Source organism: Corapipo altera, unplaced genomic scaffold, assembly GCF_003945725.1.
Source record: "Corapipo altera isolate COAL_440 unplaced genomic scaffold, ASM394572v1 58, whole genome shotgun sequence".
NCBI classification, from domain to species: Eukaryota; Metazoa; Chordata; class Aves; order Passeriformes; family Pipridae; genus Corapipo; species Corapipo altera.
The window spans coordinates 3,253,394-3,273,737 of NW_020884898.1; the positions used below are offsets into that span (position 1 = coordinate 3,253,394).

Sequence of the window (20,344 nt, forward strand, 5' to 3'; positions counted from 1 at the left end):
TCCCACTCTGAAATTTGAACAGTAAGCAAATTAGGAGGGATAGTATGGTGATAATGATCAATGCTTATTTTTTCCAGGGAGATGTTGAGAAGCAGAGCAGCTTTGGCACAGCTAAGTCCTTCCTGGAGTTCATTTATCTCTCTCCTTCTTCTGAAATTGAATTTTTAAATATTTAGTTGTTAAGGGTATAATACCTACTTTACAGAAAGTTGAGGTGCTCAATCACAATATTAAAAATTCCTTTAATGTATTTATTTAAAATACAAACCCAGAAATTACATAGGAAAGCATCAAAGGAGAAATTATATTTTTATCTTGACACACAGACTGCTTTTCCATGTGATCTGATCCACATTCTTACTATTTATATTTCATACTTAATCCTTGCATCTGGTGCATTTAGTCAAATCAAATCCTCTGCTCTCAGAAGCATTTCAGAATCTTCTGAACAAGGTAGAGGAGCAGGGATCTCATCCTGGCACACACAGGCCTTGAAGGGGGTAATAGCGATCAAGATGTGTCAGTCAGACCAAGTCTCCAGCATCACTATGCTAAAAAGAGCCCATATGAAAGATTTTTTCATATAGACATATCAATATTTGTGGAGTGGAAGCTATTGGGGTTTTTTTCTCTGATATTTGGAGGGCAGATATCTGATAGTGTCAAGTTCTCTGTGTTTCAAAGGTTTTTTTGCAAATGGAACAGTGGAGGAAAGAGCTACAGGAATAAAAGTAAAAGATTTAGAAAGGCCTTGTTTTTTAATATACAAAATAATCTCACTAGAATGAACGAGGAGACAAATAGGGAAACAGAGTAACATATTTTTACCTTCAGAATAATACAGTTCTTTGCTCAGGTGTAGAAAGTTTTCAATACTAGTTTTTTTCTTTGCACACTCAATCTGACCCAAGTCCAGGCTGCTACCCACACCAGTCTTTGTCTCTCCTGCTGATTCCCTGCCAATAGTTTCAGGACCCATCGAGAGTGCAGTGAAAACAATCTCCCTTCTGAGGGCAGTTTCTCAGAGGGGCAGGTGACCGTGAACATCCGTGGAGTTACGAGGAGCTGATGCGGTGCGAGGAATCTGGAAGGGAGCAGGGTGAAGAAGCCAAGGGGAGGGAGAGCCCAGTATTGTGCTGCCCAGGGACCACCCTGCTCTGGATCGGGGCGGGGGGTGCATCACCTGAAGCTCTTCCCTTACCTAACAGCGAGCCTCAGTTCCTAGGAGCAGGAACAGTTGGCTGGGTGAGAGCTGGCTTTTCATCACGTAAGTGCCTGCCTGGAGGACACCCTCCCCCCAAGGCAGAAGCTATCCAAGTTCAGCAGCTAAGGAGAGAGGAAGTAATGAGGGGTGGGATCCTGCTGCCTGGCCATGAGCATGAAGGAGTGTGTGAAACACCACGTTCAAGCACACAGATCTTGTTCCAAAGAGCAGTGCTTTGTGAGAGGAAGGGCTGGGAATCACCACAGATTTTCCCATGCATCCTCCTCATGTTCTTCCTTTGAACTCCTTGGCTTCTGCAGAGGAAACGGGACATGGCAGATATCCAAGAACAGCATTTTCTCAGCTAGCATCACTGTGAGAAGCTGATAGGTGAACACCTCCTATCTGGGGGAGGAAAAACGTAAAGGAAGAGCAGGGAGAGGAAAAGAGACAATATCTAAAAGTGGTTAAGAGTTAAGAAGCCTGCCTCTTAGGTGCCACTGAACTGAAAGTAGCAAGAAAAGTTCTCCAAACCAAGATCTTAACTTTGGTCATGTTGGATATTCTTCTAGCCAACTAGCACAATTTGTTGAGCACAACAATTTCTCACAGACTACTCTGCGGAGTTCCTTTGGATGCTGAGAAACTGAGCAGTTTTCCTCAGTTTCTGATGGAGTAGCCAGTGTTATCAAAACATGGTGAGGTGCAGTAATTCCTACAATTATTCATGACTGATTTATCACTTGATTGTAGGAATTCAGTTTAAATAGATTTTTTTCCATCTCCTCTACTCCCTAATTGATTATTTTTTTGAATGCTGAACCTTTGAGTTTCTCTCATAAAATAGATTAGAGTCATTATAGCTGTGTGCTTTTTAATCATTCTGCAGTATAATTACTGTTGCTACTGTTGTCTTCTGGTTTACACTGTTTCTTTATTAGCAGCTTTTATTGCCAGAAGCTTTAAACATTTAATAATCTGTCAAGGTGGTAATTCATTGAGGTTTTGTTTTTTATTTTTTACTTAAAGACCTTTTCAGTGATATCTTCAAGCACCTGGTCTGCCCAGATGCTTTAATATTCACTTATCTCTGTCTAGTTGGCCTCGTGTTGTTTTTAATTGCCCTTCTTCTGGATAACCAAAGTTACCCATTCATCATACAGAGAATGTAAGTAATTCACATGTGACTGTATCAGGCAGTAGGAAAACAGACCCTCCAGAAACGGTAATGAGGCTGATGGCCGGAGATGACACATGGTCTGTCTGTTGGCACTAGCAAAAGAACTTTCTTGCAGCCTGATACAGCATTCACAGTAAATGCAGGCTGGAGGGATTACACCACCATTTCCTGGTTTTAATGCTTTTTGGGATTTCCATTCAGGGTACCTGCAGGAATACAGCCATTCTTCTCCCCAGGCTCCCATAGGCTTTTCCTATACAGCATGCCAGCACGGAGCAGCTTGCCTCTCTCAAATGCCAGGTGAAGCCAGAGAATTTAAAGACAAAAGGCTCTTGGATTGCAATTCTTGCTGACCTGAGTGTAAGTTGCAGGGCTGTGGCTCTCCAAGGAGTCCTGTGGGGCTGTTCCTCAGCAGCTGGTGTGTCCATCAGCCTTCACTCATCGCTGATGGGCCGCACTGTTGAATGATGGCAGATTGCAGAAGTGAGGACAACAGCCCCTTCTGGAGCCAGAGCTGTGAGCTGCAGCACTGCCCAGTTCTCATGGAGTGCACAGCCAGGACACCCTGTGTCCCACCAGGACAAGGCATGGGTGGCTCTGCTGCAGCAGCTGCTCCTTACCCAAAGTGCCTGCTGGAGCCATCAGCCTCGCTTCTACAAGTACCCCTGGGCCCCCACCACAGGCATGGGGTCTCAGAGCTGGGGCAGCACACTGCAAGGCAGCTTTTCCCGTGTCCATGAGGTGGTCAGAGACTGGACAGCATCAGAAAGGGCTGGAGGACATGAACAGTTTGGTATAGATTACTGAGACAGGTGACATGGTGGCCTGTTGGTAGGTAAAAGACTGTGGTGGTAAGAAAATGCTCAATTCTCCCCATCCTCGGGGGGAGTGGGTTTCACTGCACTAGAAGTAAAAATAAAACTTCTTGGTGAGGAAAGATGATGGAGGTTGGAAGCAGAATTGCCGGGGACCTGGTGGCATTTCAGCTGCTGGTGATTTCAAAAGAGTGTATGTGACACAAGACTGTCAAACTGACACACATAGGATGGGATCCTCCCTTCTGGCAGGGCAGCAGGTCAGGCTGCCTCTTAGTTCTCTTCCTCCTCCCACTTTCTGCATGTGGAAGTGCAAGCCAGGGGGAACAGAAATGCTGGGATTTGCACATGCTACTCTCCCCTAAAGATGAAAACAAAAACACAGAGTAAAAGTCGGGTTGTGGTTTTGACGTACATAGAAAAGAAAAAAATCCAAAGGAAGACAGTGATCATTTATGACTAAAAAGAGAATCATGAATTACTTTTGAAAAATATTTACTTATATTTTAAATAACTTCTTACAGATTTATATTATCTTCACATTATAGTTGTGTGTTGGGGAAATGGTTATTTTACTTTTTCCTAGCATTCCTTCAACCACTTTGAGGTAAACTTTTTCATTAATGGAAATGACTGTCTGCATTTCTTTTAGCACTTTGTCTGTGCCTTATTTCATCTTGACAGAGAAAAGTGTCAGATATTAATTCTTGGGGTTTTTCTTGTCTATATGATAATCCAGACAAGATTCTGACAATTTCAGTACAATAGCCTCCTCTCAGGAAAGCTTTGATTGCACTAAAACATACCCTGAAGTGCTAATCTCTTAACCTTCTAGAGTTCATTATTTGGACAGATAAAAATTGAGTTTAAAATGACCTAAAAGGTCTTCTTGCCAAGATATAATCTAGTTAAAATTTTCTCAAATTGAATTATGTGGACTGTATACCATGTATTGATTAAAGAAATCTTCTTAATGTAGTCATATAATAAGACTCTTGACATAATTTTTTTTTCTCCTTTGATGGAGATGTTTTTTAACAGAAACTTCAGCATTTTGTTTTGTAAAACTGTCACCATATTGATGGCTGCTTAGCTGGACAAGGCTCTGACCTCTGGACCAATTCTACATTTGAGGAGAACACAACTGCAAAATTATCTAGTCCAGTGCCACTTGTGAATAAATTTCTCATATTACACTGATATGAAGAAGCTGAAGGCTGCTTTGGATTACATCCTGAAGGACCAATGCTGTGGCCTTAGTTCAAGATGCATCCTTTGCACTTTTATAATAGAAATTTTGGTAAGTGCTGCTTTCAAATGTCCTTTTTGTCATCATAATTATAATTTTTATTTCAGTTATTTTTCAGACTGGAATAAAACCAAACAAAGGAATAATTAAATACATAAGGAAACAGATTCAGCTATTACTCATGTATATGGAAGGTGGGCAAAAGAGTCAGGCAAGTTGAAGTCAAGAGCTGCTCTGTGGTGTTGGATAAAGAGAAGAGTCCCAGCTTTATCACTGCCTTATCCAGTCCCATCTATGGCTTTACTCTGCAAAATCCTTGTTTTGTGGATGTGTAAACTCTACAGCCACAGCCTCCTGTTGGTGTTTATGTCCCTGGGCTGTTCAGTGGGTTCTGCTGGAAGAGCAGGAAAAAGTCTGATGCCTCAGCATTGATTAATAACCAAAATATGTGGCAAAAGAGAAACAAAGTGGAAGTGGAATCTGGAGGAATCTGCAGGGACAGTGTTTTAAGTCTTACTGTGGGCCTTAAAATGAAATTTGAATGTGCAATGGCATGAGTCTTTGAATTCTGTCTGACTTCCTCCAGTTACTTTTCTTCTAAAGAAGGTAATTTCAATAGTGTGACTGGTTTTCTGATACCCTGTAGCTCATCTACAAAAACTGCTCATCTGAGTTGATTGAGGAGAAAGGGAATAGTTACAGTAGGAAATGTGTTTAAAAGAAGAAAAAGGGAAAAAAATTATTTGGGATTATTTCTTAAGTGTTGAAACTACCACACAAAAGAGATTTTCTGCTAGGCAGATCCTAGTCACTTAATTGAGACAATGACTTGATTTCAGTAAAAATAAAAAATTTAAAATTCAGTTGTCCTTTTTTTTAAAAGATATTTTGTGGCAAACCTGAAGTTGACAGTATTTGTTCGATTCATTGTAATTACTAGAAATGCTTCATCTATTCAGAAGCTTTCATGACACCCCCAGAGGCTGCTAGTCTTTAATACAAGTTGTTTTTATCTCTGATTTTTCTCTCAGATGATTTCCCCTTTTCTTTTCTTAACAATGTCTAGATTTTGTTATTATAGTGTTAATTTTTTCACTTGAAAAGGTAACAGTAAAGCAATGGTGTTTCATATCTTTTATCTGAATTCCTAGGGTACAATTCTTATGCAGAACTAAGCTTTTTCTTGCTAAAATAATGTTGCAGGTTTGCTATTGAACAAGCTGAATCAATCAATAGTTCCTGTTTGATAGAGTAAATAAATGATGTTGTGGTATGCGATAATCTCTGAGTTTTCCCACCACCCAACAGAAGGCTCATACTGAAGGGGGAGTGTGGAAATGGAGGAATTGACAGGCCCAGACAAATGAACAATTAAGTTGGTGTACTGAGGTCTGTGGCAAGGCAATAGAATAAGGTAGAATACGTGCCTGGAATATCAAAATCTTACATGCTAGTTTAAAGTGTCCCAGGAGAACTGCTGGACAGATACTGCATGAAAAGCAAGCAATATTCTTGTTACAGCATATTAAGATGCTTATCAGCAGCCTAAAACTTAGAAATATGGGAAAATGAGCCTAGAACTGTTTGGGGGGAAAAGAACATATGTGTATATATATTTCTAAAGCAATAATCTGTTTATTTTCAGGAAATATGTTTTGAACCAACCTCTGGTCAAAGAGGAAGAGGCCTGAGGTGTTGCAAGAGGAAAGCATGGCAGTTTGCAGCAGCAGGTCCCTTGCTCCCAGGTTGCAGCCTGATTGGTGGTGCTGGTAAGTTATACACATCACAAACTTCAAATGTGACCATTATCCAGCCACATCTACACTGTCACAAGTGGTATCTCTTGCTTCTGTTTTACACTAATACTGTAAAATGTTTGATTCTATTAGTTCTTATTTAAGCAATTTCCCACTTCAGAAAAAGCAAACATGTTACCAACATAATAGATTGCCCTGCACCTCTAGTTTGGACAGAAGAGATGCATGAGTAAATACCTGAGCAGATGTAGAAGCATTGCTAAAGAAATGGACCCTTATGAGGATCTAATTTCAATTTTGGGGCAAGTCAATATGTTTGCTTTGGGATTACTTTTTTTTTCTTCTGAATGTATTTTTTCCCATAACGCCAATAAACTGCAAACAGGATGATAGAAAAGAAACTGCATTGTGAGTCATAAAAAAGATTATTGACTAAATACCAGTTGTAGGATCTACACTGCCAATGTGTAAGCCAGAAAGCACGTCTTGACTGTACAATTTTATTTCTATTTTCAAAGCAGCAGCAGTTAAAAAAATCATTATCACTTGCGTCTGAGCTGATCATGTTTGATTTGGATGTCACTGGGATGCAATAAACAGGAGACCCAGGGTGCCATTTTACTAAGACAGTTTTCAGAGAGGAACCACAGTTTCTGCAGAAAAGCACTACTGATTTACATGGATTTTCTTGTCACATGTTTTGGCAAAATGTATCAGCTTGTGCTTCTTAGCATCAACAAATAATACTTGACTTGCAAACGAGCTCCTTGGCAAGTACCCAGCCACAGGAGGCTTAGAGACTTGACTGTATAAAAAAGACTTTCATTTCACCAATTTGTGAACTGGCACAAGCCCTGCCATAGTCGTTTGGAGCTGCTCTCTGATCCTTGCTCTCGATTCTTGGATATAGAAGATATTTAGCTTGTTAGATTTTACCAGATTCCAAGCAATGAAAATTAAACATTTATTTTTTCAATTTCCATGTAAATGCCTCGAAGGCCTCTCAAGCTCATTTGTGTTCTCATGTTTGAAATTAATCTTTTCTACCATGTGACACTGGTATATTTTCCCTCACTTTGTAGGCCTTTCAAAACGTTCACCTTTTAAAGAAAAAATAAGGCAGCTTACTTTGTATTTTTCCTGTGCAGTCTTCTTGTTCATAATGAGTTTAAATATATGGAATATAAACCCATCTGGAAATAAAAATTATGCACTAGGTTCACTAAAAAAAAGTAATTACATTATAATCAAGCTGTCACTTTATGAGATAGTGGGAGATGAAATACACCACAAGCTCACAAAAGATGATGATGACTTGCTCTTTTAAATATCATCCATGGCACAAAGCAGTTGAAGAAAACCTGAATTACATACAGCGTAATCAGGAAAGCACTTGGAGCTGGGAAGGTAAAACTCAGCACTAGGACCAGGGAGACAGATAGGCTTTCTTATGGTGGAATAGGGAACCTTCAGCCTTATGCAGCCTACATGTACAGGCTACTACTGTCAACAGAGTGACAGCCCAAGGTTGTTTGGACACAGCGTGCAAAACACTGACCTGTGATTAGGAAACACACCGAATTCATGTGTTGTGTTTTGCACGGACCTCCAACCTGCCACTGTGGCAGTTTTGAGTTATTGTCCTTGTTCACCTTACTCAAAGTAAATGTGCCCCACCAAGCTGTCAGCCTGTATTCAACAGGGGCTGATTCCTGTCTCAGGTTAGACATGCAAGCCAACAGGGAAAATCTGAATGTGTAAGGAGTCATCTTTGTTCATGTTTTGCTGTTTCTTGTGGCCCCTTCAACCTACCTTAGGGTGAATGGAAATGCCTTGGTTTGAGATGCAATTCATGGTCCTGTGTAGCCACTAAGTAGAGAGCAGCATTCAGGTGGGAGTGTTCTTCAGACCATTGTCATATGAGCTGTTGTTGAATAAAGTCCTTTTTCCCTTTTGAGATATTTCTTTGAGATTTGAATCTGTTCTCTGTTTTCTGTCCTCTGTCAGCAGTGGATCCTTTTCACCAGCAGTCCCAGTGGACTGGTGGCAAGTGGTGGGCATGAATGTGGGGCATGGGAACAGAGAGAGGGGCTGGTGATGTGATTTTGGATGCAGTCTTGTCTTTCCAACAGGGAGCAGGGAGATGACAGGTGGGTGACTGCAAGTTTTTTCTCATGGGTGGACAGAAGCTGGTGGAAGGCTGGTACCCAGGGGAACTGTTCTTGCTGCCAGTAAAGCATCTAATGAAAAAGAAATTTTTTCTCATAAAGGGGCTTTTTTCTGGTAACTGAAAAAAGGTTCAGGAACATGAATGGATTGAAATTTGTGAGTTTGTAGTCTGATTTTTTTTCTCTTCTAGAGATAAGAAGTGGTGACATACTGGGAGGTCTATGCTGAGGAAGTGTCACACCTGATACCTTTATTCAGTGTCTTGCTTTTCTCTTTTCATGCTATGAATACAATGACAGAACAGCACAGTTTGCTGTGCCAGCCAAGCATGGTATTATTTTCTATATGCAGTGGATAAGACTTTCTTACCCTTTGTGTATTCATGACACATATCTATCTGGTAGGATACTGAGAGCCTCAGGAAAACAGAAGGTGGGGGAGCCCACTGGAGACTTCCCAATACTACAGCTTGCTTTTTCAAATTTAAATCCCTAATTTGTTTGAGTACAATTAATTTTTTTTTCTAAGAAAACTGGAAAGATTTCAATTCCAAGAACATGAATGTGAAGTGAAACTTCATCAAAGAGAAATAATAATAAAACCTTGTCCAAATGCCTATGTAGCTGTGTAGTCTCTGTTTTGACAGAAATAGCTTTTGTCAGAAAGAGCTTTTGACAGCAGCTCTCCCCAGATAAAAGTAACAGTTTTATAGCTACTGTTTTTAACTTCTGTCACCAAACCTCAGCACAGGCAACCCCACTCATGGACTGCCAGGGGTGGATTACTGATGAGCTGTAAATTGTGTATTGAAGGCCTCATGGGCTTAAATTTAACATCATCCTCATTTCCTGTTACGCTGCTGTTCCTGACAATAGGGTTGGTTAAAATGCCATAGTCTTCTTTCCATTAAATTCATGCTCCTATAGCCTCCTTTATCATGCAAGATGTGTAAGATATTTCGAATTACAGGGGAAAAAAAAAAACAAACAAGCCTCAAACCAACCAACCAAAACACTCGGTATTCTCATGTCAAAAGATGCAGGTAAGGCTTTCTTGGTTTTGACTGTGCAGATACTTTCGTGAGGTCACTGTGGCCTGATGGGTATAACAAGGCTGTTTGGAACAGAAACTGCAACAATCCCAGTGTCTTGGGCAGTCTCAGTTTTCCCTATTTTTGTTCTGCTGCAAGAAGGAAGGTAGGATGCTGGTTCATGTCCGTGCCCACCTTGCTGCACACACAGCAAGGCTCGCTGTTCAAGCCTTGGATTTGCAGCAGAGCCATGGATGGAATTTGTGCTCCCTGGTGGATTTGAATCCTTAAGCAAGTTGGAGGATTAACATGTGCCACACATATTCACTCCTTTTGGGGCCCATTACCTCTCTGGCTTTTTCTGTTCATATTCAAATTGACCTGAACTTGCAACAGATGCTGCAAAAAAGGCTCTTAAATAGATCAAAATAGATCTGATGATGCTCTTGGTTTTGGGGGGTTGGGAATTTTTTGTTTGTTGGTTTTTTTGTTTTGTTTTGAGTGTTGGGTTTGTTTGGTTTTTTTCTGGTTGGTTTGGGTTTTTGGGGGGTGTATTTTGTTAGGTTTTTGTTTCATTTTTTAAAAAAGCTGTTTAAACAGCTGGGGCTTGAGTTATGTTGTAAGGATCTGTTTTGTTATAGGTAAACTTTATTGCTTCTGCAGAGAAATCTGAATGGAAGACGAATTATAAACTTTTCAAATGAAACATTTGAATCTAGTATTGCTTAACTCTAGCACGGAATTATGGAAGGCTTTTACTTCTTCTCCTAACCATACGCAGAAGACATTTTTTTCAAAGCTAGCAAGCAGCTATGGAAGTGGTGTCAAAGACTTAGCAATACAGTGTACTCTCTGGCTTTTGATTTAGCCTAAACTAGTCATCATTAGAGTCTCATAAACAACATCTTTCTGCTGCTGAACCTCCTTGCCCTATGAAGATCATAGCAATGCAATAATTTAGCTGAGATAGATGTGACACTGTAAGGCTAAACTATGTTTTATCTGCCTGCAGCAGCTGCTGCCTGGCAATGTAAACATTGTATGATAAAGAGGAAAATTCAAATTTTCTAAAAAATGAAGGCTTTGGGTTTTTCAGAAGTGGAGTCATGGAGGTGTGCAAAGACAAAATGACCCATCTGGGCCTGGAGCAATGTTCTTGAGATGTATCCCAGCTCTGGATGAAAGTAGGTGACATTGCTGACTCAATTAGAAAATAAGAGTGGCAAAATGACCATAGGTATCTAGAGAGTCTGCACACAAGTTATGAATTCTGGCCTGACTCAATGAATTTGTTCTTATATCTTGATAACGTTATTAGTTTCTTTTCTTTCTTTTTTTATTGTTCACTCCTGCAACACCCCCTCTCTTGTTGATTCCTTCAGCTACTGTTCTGAGTGTAAAACAAACACCTATGTATGAGCTGGTCTGAAGATCTTTTCGGGGCTTGATGATTTTTCCTGATCCTGAAAGAAAGAGAGATTTTAGAGCTTTGTATTCCTTCTCTGCAAGGGCCAGAGCACAAAGTCTCTGGCACCACAGCATAAAGGACTAGACTTGCTTAAAATGTACTAACAAAGCAGGATTGCTTTCTAAGTAGCTGAATTCATTTTATCTATATTTTTATTGGAGGTGCTACAGGTCCCTCAACTATCACCAAAGGTCTACACTCTTCATAGTAACCAGGCTTGCATCTCTGTCTCTTTGGATCATGTTGCTCTCCCCTTCTCAGTCCACCCCAATATGACTCTGAGACTGTTTTACTGTCCATTGTCTTTACAAGAGCCCAGGTGAAGAGTGGTGAGGCTGGTAACTCACATAGCTTCTTTTTGGTTTTTTTTCTTCTTCAAGCATGCTGAGACTGAGGAAAATTAATATCACACTTCTTATAAACTTGTCCGTATGGCGGATGCAGACCCTTCTAAAAGCATGTCAAAACAACTTGTTTAAGTGTGGCAATTTGCTAAAATGTAATAGAATGGAAAACAGGACAAAATCATATGAAGGCTTGCAGGAAAGGAGCTTTGGCTATTTGCAGTCTCAAGACTTTAAATAGAATATCAGCTCAGAGGTGTGTGATAAGTTTTGATTGCAGAGAAAGCAAAGAGTGAGGTTTTAAGAATCAATCTCTGACGCATTTAAAAAATCCATCTGTGTAGTGTCTTTGCCTGTAAGAAACCTGCCTTCCATGTGATCCCTGCTATTCAAGAAAAGGTAGCAAGGATTGTTGACCTGGATGAAATAAATCACTGATCTTAATACAATATTGGAATGAAATATGCTCTAAAATTTAACCTGTATAGGCCTAAGACACTTGGCAGGTTTCACTTGTTCAAATGAGAAGCTACTGATTTGCTTGCTTATATTTCTGCTGTAATTATCCTTGTCTTTGTAAAAACACATCATTCCAGTTTTTACTCTGTAGGTTAAAGCCAGAATGGCTAATTTTAATAAATAAGGATTTTATCCTGATTATTAATCAGGGGGTTTTCTGTCTCATTGTGAAATGCTCATGGCTTCATTAGAAACAATGTGGTCTCTTTACACTCCTACTTGACTTAAGATGGATATGTAATCCAAAACAAGAACAGTGGGAAAGGCTCTCCCATTCTCACTTAATGTCTTTGATGAAAGGAAAACCCCTTCATTAAAGCACCTAATAATAAGTTTAGGTAAAAAAACAAAGGCTTAGAAAAAACAACTTTTTTTTTTTTCCATGGCTGCAAACTTTCTTGGGCCTATTGGCCAGCATTGGCAACCAGTTCTGTGTAATGTAACTCCTATTATGCAACACTTCAGTTCTGGCCTTAGAAATAAGTGGAAACATGTCCTCAATAACATTTAATCTAATTATTTGTTTTGTTAGGACTTAATCTATTTTATCTATTTTTCCGGTGGAGTCACTGCACTGCATGCTGGACCCAGATTTCCTGGTAGAAAGTGGCATTCTCCTGCAGTTTGGCACATGACTCCAACTCTATTTAAAAGCCTATGCTAACTGATGCAAACTTCAGTTCTTTGTCTCCACAACCATATCTAACCAAGGTGTGGGTGTTTGCAGTTAGTTATCTATAACAATGCAAAGACAAGAAATAAGTCCAAAATCTGAGGCATATGTGTATTTGCTATGTGGGTTTGCGGGGGGATTTTTGGGTCAGATTTCCCTTCCCTTCAGTGCTAGTAATTTAATTGCTGAACCTCTTAGTTCAGCCTTGCCAAACTGCTTGCTTCAGTGCATGATACTTGCTTGTTATAAGCATGGTTTGCACTTGTGTATCCCAAGTGCAACCATTCCAAAAGTGGAAATCTGATAAATAGAAAGTCAGAGAAAATTCAGGAATAAAGACCAAAAGAGTTTATTCAGAGGCACAGAGTCCCAGGGGAGCTTTTTAAGTATAGAACATAAATCTAGCAAGTTGTAGTTCTAGGACACATGGATGTCAAGGCTCAGGAGAAGTGTTTACCTAGACCATTAATAACATAAGCAAATTACACCCAGAAACAAAACTGCAAATAGAGTCAGAGTTCTTCCCTTAAAAAGGTTTTACATATTAGCACCATAACCTTGAAATTAATTTTTCCTCCTTTAGCATTCTCATTTCTGTTGCAAGTAAAGTTTCTATAATATCTGCTGAACTATCTTTCATGCCAGTGCTCTTTGGCAGCCATACTGTGAAGATGCTGATGAAAGAAGAGTTTATTTTACATGGAGCTGGTGTTCCGCACAAGTGTTGCTCTGATCATGTCCAAAGGCTTGATTTTATGGAAACTGCCAACAGACCTGATCGAAAAAATACAGTGTTCTGAAAAATAGCCCTGTCTTCCTCATGGTATGGCTAATTAAAAAGCTAATTGAAAATCATCTCAGTATGACTTTTCTCCCTGCAGACATGATCTTTACTCAGGCTTCAAGTGCTACTTTTGAAGCATCAGTATATGTTACAGTGGTCAGGGACTGAGACTCAGAACACACAGCACCCATGTGACGTTCCTATAGGACATACTTGAGAATGAAAGCCTGGACTAATTCAGCTTTTATTTGTCCTAAAGGCACCTAGGAAACGTAAAGCAGTTTATGGTTTTTCAATCACTAAGACAGATATGAGAGTCCTTGACATGGAAATGAAATTTCAGGTTACAATAATGAGAAATATGTCACGAGGACATGATAAGTACTCAGTAAAATGCATGAGCTTTTTAATGGGCCTCTGTAGGAAGGAAGTTGTCTTAGGCAAGCCATAAGGTCCTTAAGGCTCTGCACCAGTGAAGGTTCAGGTATCAGCCAGAGAAAGGCGAAATTGGATGGTAGAACCAACAAGTATTTTTATGATAAAAGAGTAACAGAAGAAAAGCAATAAGAGAAGCACAGTGTCACTGTTACTGTTGTTGCACAAATTCCCAAATGAATAACTGTGATGAAAACAACCCAAAATCATGTCAGACCACTTTCTGAAAATCTCCTCGGGTCAGCAGCCCGAAGCCTCCACTATTTCCTGTTAGCAAAGTACCTTTTCATTGCAAGCTGCACCTCCATGTGGGTGAAAGTCTGTTTCAGAGCTGTAAAAGGGGTTGGGTGAAGGGTGGTGTTGACCAAAACATCCTACTTTGTTAAAATGTGTTGCCTGTGCAGTAGGTCCATGTATTTTTTCTCCCTCATGTGTTATGGTCATGAATTCTTTTATTTTTACTAGCCCCAAAATGATGCTTCCATTGTTATAAATTTCCTGTTCCACTAAAGCCAACCCATTGTTTTCAGACCAGTTGTAGTGGTTTGAACCTTTTTTTCCCCCAGAGGCTAAAAAGTGGTAACCCCCAAGGGGTGGAAACCCCTGGAAGTTTTGCAGTCCTGTCCAATGGGCGCTCCTGCAGAAATGTAAACATATCACAAGCAACCAGAAGAGAAGAGTTGTAGTTTGGGTAGTAGTAGAAGTAGCCATGTTGTAGAGCCACGAGGAAAGGGGCCCGGAGTCCCTCAGGGCCTCTGGGGCCCCCCAGCCCCAGTTGGGGGCTACAGAGACTTGGAACAGTGTTAAGCTGGACTATGTGTCTGTAGCTGTGAGCCGGGAGATGTTTTCCACCGTGAGTGAGCAGAGACAGAGCAGAAGCGGCAGCAGCGTCCAGAGGTTATGGCTAAAATCCAACTGATAAGACCTGAACTGGAGTAGCAGCAGAAGCTAGCAGCAGAGTTACAGAGTTCTGGGGGTAAGAACTGATACCAGACCCCCCAAACTCCTTCGAGATGTCCTGGAGAGGAGGAAGATGATGGACTCTTACTTGAAAGAGCCTTGAAGTGCAACATGCACTGCAGAGAAGAGCTGAGAAGCTCAGAGCGTCCTGGGAAGCTGGACCGGGACGGAGAGGAATGCAGAGGGGGTGACCTTGGCTCCCCCCTCGCACTGCTGCCAAGGTGGCAGCCTGAGTCAGGGCACAGAGGCCCTGCAAGGAGCTTGAATCTCCTGGAGATACCAGACCGTCACGAAGACCCCCTGTGTCTTCGTGATATGACGTGGTGGAACGACCTTTGTCTGGGGTTACGAAGCCCACAGAAGACCCCTCGGTTGGTTGACAATGGGGCTGAGGGAGCTTGGATACCTCCCTCGTGAGTGCTGGCAGAGATCCAGCAACAGGTGCATGCATGAGAGAGAGAGATAGACTGCTTCTGCTACTCTGAAGAAGCTGCTGCCCTGAGAGACTGGAAGGGATCTGTCCTTCTTTCCCTCCTGGACTTTTATTTGGAGGGAAGAGGAGATCTGATCCATTGTAAATACTATATGTCATGGTAGAGATAGTTGTGATCGTGTGTATAATGTGTTATACTATTTATTTGTACAGCCATTGTAATATATATTCCCTTTCCCCCATTCTGAGTCTGGTTGTGTTTTGTCTGGAAAAAACCCATCTCACATTAGGTTGAGATGTGGGAGGGGGAATGGAGCTAGGGAATTGGATTTTGGGGCTATCTCAAACCATGACACCAGTCTGTGTCCCCAGATGTCAGACTTGGCCCGTGGCTCCTCTCACCTCTTCCCAGCCTAGTCTGACATATTCTTGATGACTTGGTTACACAGCAGCACTGCAGCCTCTACCTCAGGCTTTGAACCCTCTGTGCCAGACCCCACTTCAGGCAGCAGGCTGGACTGGAGACACCTGGGGTCACCTCTAGCCTGAATTATCCTGTGTCTCTGTCAGATCCCACAGGCATGATGCTGGCTTGAAGCTAGGATGGCTTTGAAATTGGCACTTTTGCTTGGTGTGACTTAAACATGCTGCCTCACTGGGATATCAATGACTGCGATAACCAGCTCTGCTAGGCTTGGTGGGTAGGATGGTGGGACCCTGTGCTGTAGGAAAATAGAGGAGAAAGAGGACTCAGATTTGCACATAGAGAGCTGAAGGACAAAGAGATGAAGCTGATTCCCCAGGCTTACAAAAGCTTGCAGAAGCTGAGAACAAAGCTGTGGTATTTGTAGCCTGAAGAGTATCTGTACGTTTCTTTTCATAGCTACATGGAAAACCAGATTTTTTTTAAGGAATAAGAGCTGTGCTGGCTTGCTTGTGGCAGGACAAACTGTTTTCTGAAGATAAGAACATGATTTGCAGCTGAACTTGGTAATGACTGAGCTTATTATTTGTTAGTTACTTTATTTAAAAATTTTTAGAAGCACTGTCGTAATGTCTATGGAGAGGATAGATGTATAACAGTCAATCTGATTTATGCAAATTAGAAGGGGGAAAATGGGCTTAGGTAATGGGGATGTCATAAATATCTCTGAGTTATGAAGTGATGTATTATCAGAAAGGTCAGGAACAGGACACAGTGATTGCTCACAACCTTGTATTCATCATGAGTCCCTTCACTAATCCCTCTGCCACTGGTCCTTTTGTACCTTTGAACAATACACTGATAAGCAGATAGCAGGAAATGGTGTCTAGAGAGGATCATACCACAAGTCAAATTAACTCTACCACAGGTGGATAATTCCACCTGCATTGGTGTTATGGTGTCAGATACAGTGTATATTCAAATGCATTTCTCCTAGGAGAAATGAGGCCCGTGAGTGATTGTTGTATCATATAATCAAATAATTGTTTTTTCAGCCTGCTATGGATTTCCAGGAGACACTCATGCAGAGAAAGCATCGGTGTGTGCATGAGAGCCACCACACAAGGCTGAGATCTTACCACAGAGGCAATAAGGGTGGGGGGCTGTATGAGCAGTCCCAGTAATAACTAAATGTTGTAGCTTGCTTTACTGGACTTTTGGGTTAGCTGTCCCGGGCTGCTGATCCGAGATTATGTTCTGCCTCTCTCAGGAAAGCCTGTGGTGATGGTTGTGTTCCCTTCACTTAGGGGCTGTGTGTTCAGGTTTGCTATTGTGAACTTGGCAAGGGTGATGTCTGCAAGGGGCCAGTTATTAAAGGAGGAACTCTCGCTTAGGTGTCTCTGAAAGGAAGGAGTTCAGACAGGGAAGGTAAAGAGCAGAGATTCTGGCTGCAGTTCACAAAAAGGAAGCTGGGTCAGCAGAGAGCATGGGTGTGTATGGATACACACATTCCTGTCTCAGGAACACATCTGGTGTGTAAGTGCATTAGATTTGGATACCCATATCACAGCTATCCAGTGATGGATGGCTATCAGGTATCTTAGAGTGACTATGCATCTCTAATGTTTATTGCACAGACTGCAGGACTGAAGAAAAAATGCAGTGATTACACACATCTAGAAATAGAAAAGGGGTATGATATTTAAGGGGCAATGTTTGGGTTTTTTTGCTGCAGAGTACAAATTAGTAGAATCTTTGTAAGTTTCTGGAAATCCTTAGATATAACAGTATCACTTCATTTTTTCTGATTTTTCCCTTTGGAGTCTGGATGGCAACAGGATTCTTCATTGTAAGAGCCTTTGTACCAGCACTGGATCCATGGTTATTGATTATCTAAACACAAAGCACCAGACTGTTCAAGAGATGGTGACCATTTCTGCACCTACAGGAAATATTTCTACTATTACCAAGAGTCTCACCTATGCAGAACTTGGTCAGTTATGTAGCAGGAGCTGTCTGGGGAGTCTGTGGGACAGCCAGATCCCCACCCAGGATGCTCATCAACACACCAAAGCATGGATATTGCTCTACCCATAGCAGGGATCTTCCTGGGGGAATCTAGCATTTTCCAAAGTTCCTTCCTGAATAGCTCCTGAGAGAGTTGTTCATGTGTGTTGCTGTGATGATAACTAGGAGGAGGTCAACACTGTACCTCATGTCCATTTTTGTCTTACTAGTCAACTGATTCTTCTGCAAAAACTACCCAGGAATCTGCTAAAATCCTGGAACCCAAGGAATTAAGTACATACAGACATTGAATGTACAAGCAGGCACGGACTTGATTACACCACAACAATAATTATAAAACAAACTTGAATTTCTTCCCACGATTCACAAATAAATTAAATGCAGTGGTTCTTGCATCATAATACACATAACAGTAATTTGCAAGGTGTGTTTTCATTCTTCCTGGTGCCCCAGGAAATGGTAGATGCTTGTCTTTAAGCTCACACATCAGGAACTCCTTCATTTCTGTCATCACTAGCTAAAATAAGTTGTTCATGTCACCAAACTGAGGCTCAGTATATCTGGATGCAAAATATTGTTGCCTGCTCAAAACACTGTTCTCATACCCTTTGTAAATTGAAACTACAGCTCCTTCTTAAGCTGTGGGTTGAATTTCAATATGAATTAAATAAAAGCAGCAACATTTTCGAGTTAAGCTTATAAAATTAATGCTAGCTACTTCACCTTTCATTTCTTGTTACTTGTGTCACTTAAACTTAGGTAACATTAGCACTTGTTTATAATGTTAACGTTGGTAAATGAAAACAAAATTAATAGGGCTGATAAGAAAATATCTGAAGAAATTATTGGAAATGTCTTGACAGCTAAAGAATCCAACCTAAGATGCTTCATAAAATGTTAGTAATCTTTCAGTACTTTTGATCTGCATCTTCATGTGGCAAAGGAGTAAAAAGCCAAGCCAATGTCAAGCAGCCTTTGGCAAACATAAATGAATGTATAGAAGCCACACAATTCAAATTGATAGTTTCTGCAAACAAAGGCAATTCTACACTGTTCAATAATTGAAAAATCCCTGTGGCATGAACATACATAATGATGGGCAGCAAAAATACTTCATCTTCCTTGCAGTGGTTGTTGTGGGTTTCATGACTGGAGCTTGTTGAATTATTCATTGGAAACAGTTAACAGTTCTTATTGAGGATGTGGCTCTTTTATGCATTCAGAAGTCAAGAGATGCTGTGGTGCAGCTAGAAGAGGCTGTGATAAGATACTTGCTGGGTCATTTCCAGTGGCCGGATCCATAGTGTTGAATGAGAGAATCAAGATGTCCTTTTGCAGAATCACAAATTCACAAATTAAAAATTCATTTTTCTCCCTAGTTGTATTTAGTCAGTAGTTTATCACACAATTAGGTGCAATACAACTTTCTTTTCATCCTCTATCCTGCACAGCTTCCTGTATGGACTTACTGCTCCCTAGATGTGCACCATATCTGGACACATATCTCTGTTCATGGATCTTCATGCATATTTAGTGATGTGAATACACAAAAAGGGCTGAAAGCAAGCTGTGAAGCTTTGCTGTCATGATGTTTTCCTAGACAGACTCCTAACCCATTCAAGACTTGCCTTGATAACCTGAAAGACAGACAAATATTTCTTTTAAGTGTATGTGAAACTTGATTTCAAGTAACAAGTCACTGTCATACCTGTTCAAACTGGTCATTGGGAGTTTTGTTTTAGCAGGCCACAAACAGTTTTGCTCAAGTCACCAGCTTTAGAATCATAACCTCATCACTAAGGTTAGAAAAGACCTCTAGGATCTTCTAGTCCAACCAGTAACCCAGCACCACTGTGTTCCCTACTAAACCATATCCTGTGTGCCACATCTAGATATTTTTTGAACACATTCAGGGATAGAAATTCCATCACATCCCTGAGCAGCCTATTCCAATGCCTGACCACAATTTCTGTGAAGAAATTTTTCCCAGTATCCAATCTAAACCTTCCTGGGTGCAACTTGAGGCCATTTACTCTTGTCCTGTCACTTGTTGCCTGGGATAACAGACCAACCCACCAACCCTCACCTGGCTACGACCTCCTTTCAGGTAGATATAGAGAGCAATAAGGTCACCCCTGAGCCTCCTCTTCTCCAGGCTGAACAACCCCAACTCCCTCAGCTGCTCCTCATAAAACTTGTGCTCTAGACCCTTCACCAGCTCCATTGCCCTTCTCTGGACACACTCCAGCACCTCAATGTCTTTCTTGTAATGAGAGGTCCAAACCTGAACACAGGATTCGAGGTGTGACCTCACCAGCACTGAGTACAGGGGAACGATCACTGCCCTGGCCCTGTTGGCCACATTATTCTTGATACAGGCCAGGATGCCATTGGCTTTCTTGGCCACCTGAGCACACTGCTGGCTCATGTACAGCCAGCTGTCGGCAGCACCCCCAGGTCTGCACTTTGGAGCAAAAGTTCCTAAAATGAACAAAGCAAGGCAAGGAAAAACTGTATATACTTCTTCAAAAAGTATTTTACTGGGCATCAGGCAAGCTACCTCCATCAATACTGCACAGTTAGTCTCCAAAGCAATGAGTCATCCAAAAGCCTTGTTCCTTGTGGCTGTCATCATCTTTGATGAAGTACAGCTACATTGTGATCATCTCATTTATGGACAGTACATATTGTCAGCGTTGTTGCAGGGAAGGAGAGGAAGGCTTGTGTATTTGATTGTGATGCCAGTAAAGAGGTTAAATATGTTCATCTCTTCCACTTTAATTTGTAAATAAATGGGCTACAAAGGCCAGATTCTTGCTTTCAGTAGGGTCTTATAAATCATAAGCAAAGCACTGATTCAAGAGGGCTTATC

The 20,344-nt window shown here is 41.1% G+C and overlaps 1 protein-coding gene across 3 annotated transcripts in view; it reads left to right on the plus strand.

The window, feature by feature from the left end:
- The window catches only part of NECTIN3 (nectin cell adhesion molecule 3), a 118,358-nt gene extending 112,079 nt beyond the window's left edge, over window positions 1–6,279 (plus strand). For 2 of the 3 annotated variants that reach the window (XR_003528571.1, XR_003528573.1), the window contains 2 exons: window positions 4,241–4,499; window positions 6,094–6,279. Coding sequence is in view for 1 of the 3 variants with exons in the window: in XM_027648814.1 (XP_027504615.1) it covers window positions 4,567–4,642; window positions 6,094–6,107 (90 nt within the window). In the remaining 2 variants the exon portion in view is untranslated. Of the gene's footprint in view, window positions 1–4,240; window positions 4,500–4,566; window positions 4,643–6,093 lie in introns of all 3 variants that reach the window. The other variant, XM_027648814.1, reaches the window with a different exon arrangement.
- The last annotated feature ends 14,065 nt before the right edge of the window (window positions 6,280–20,344 follow it).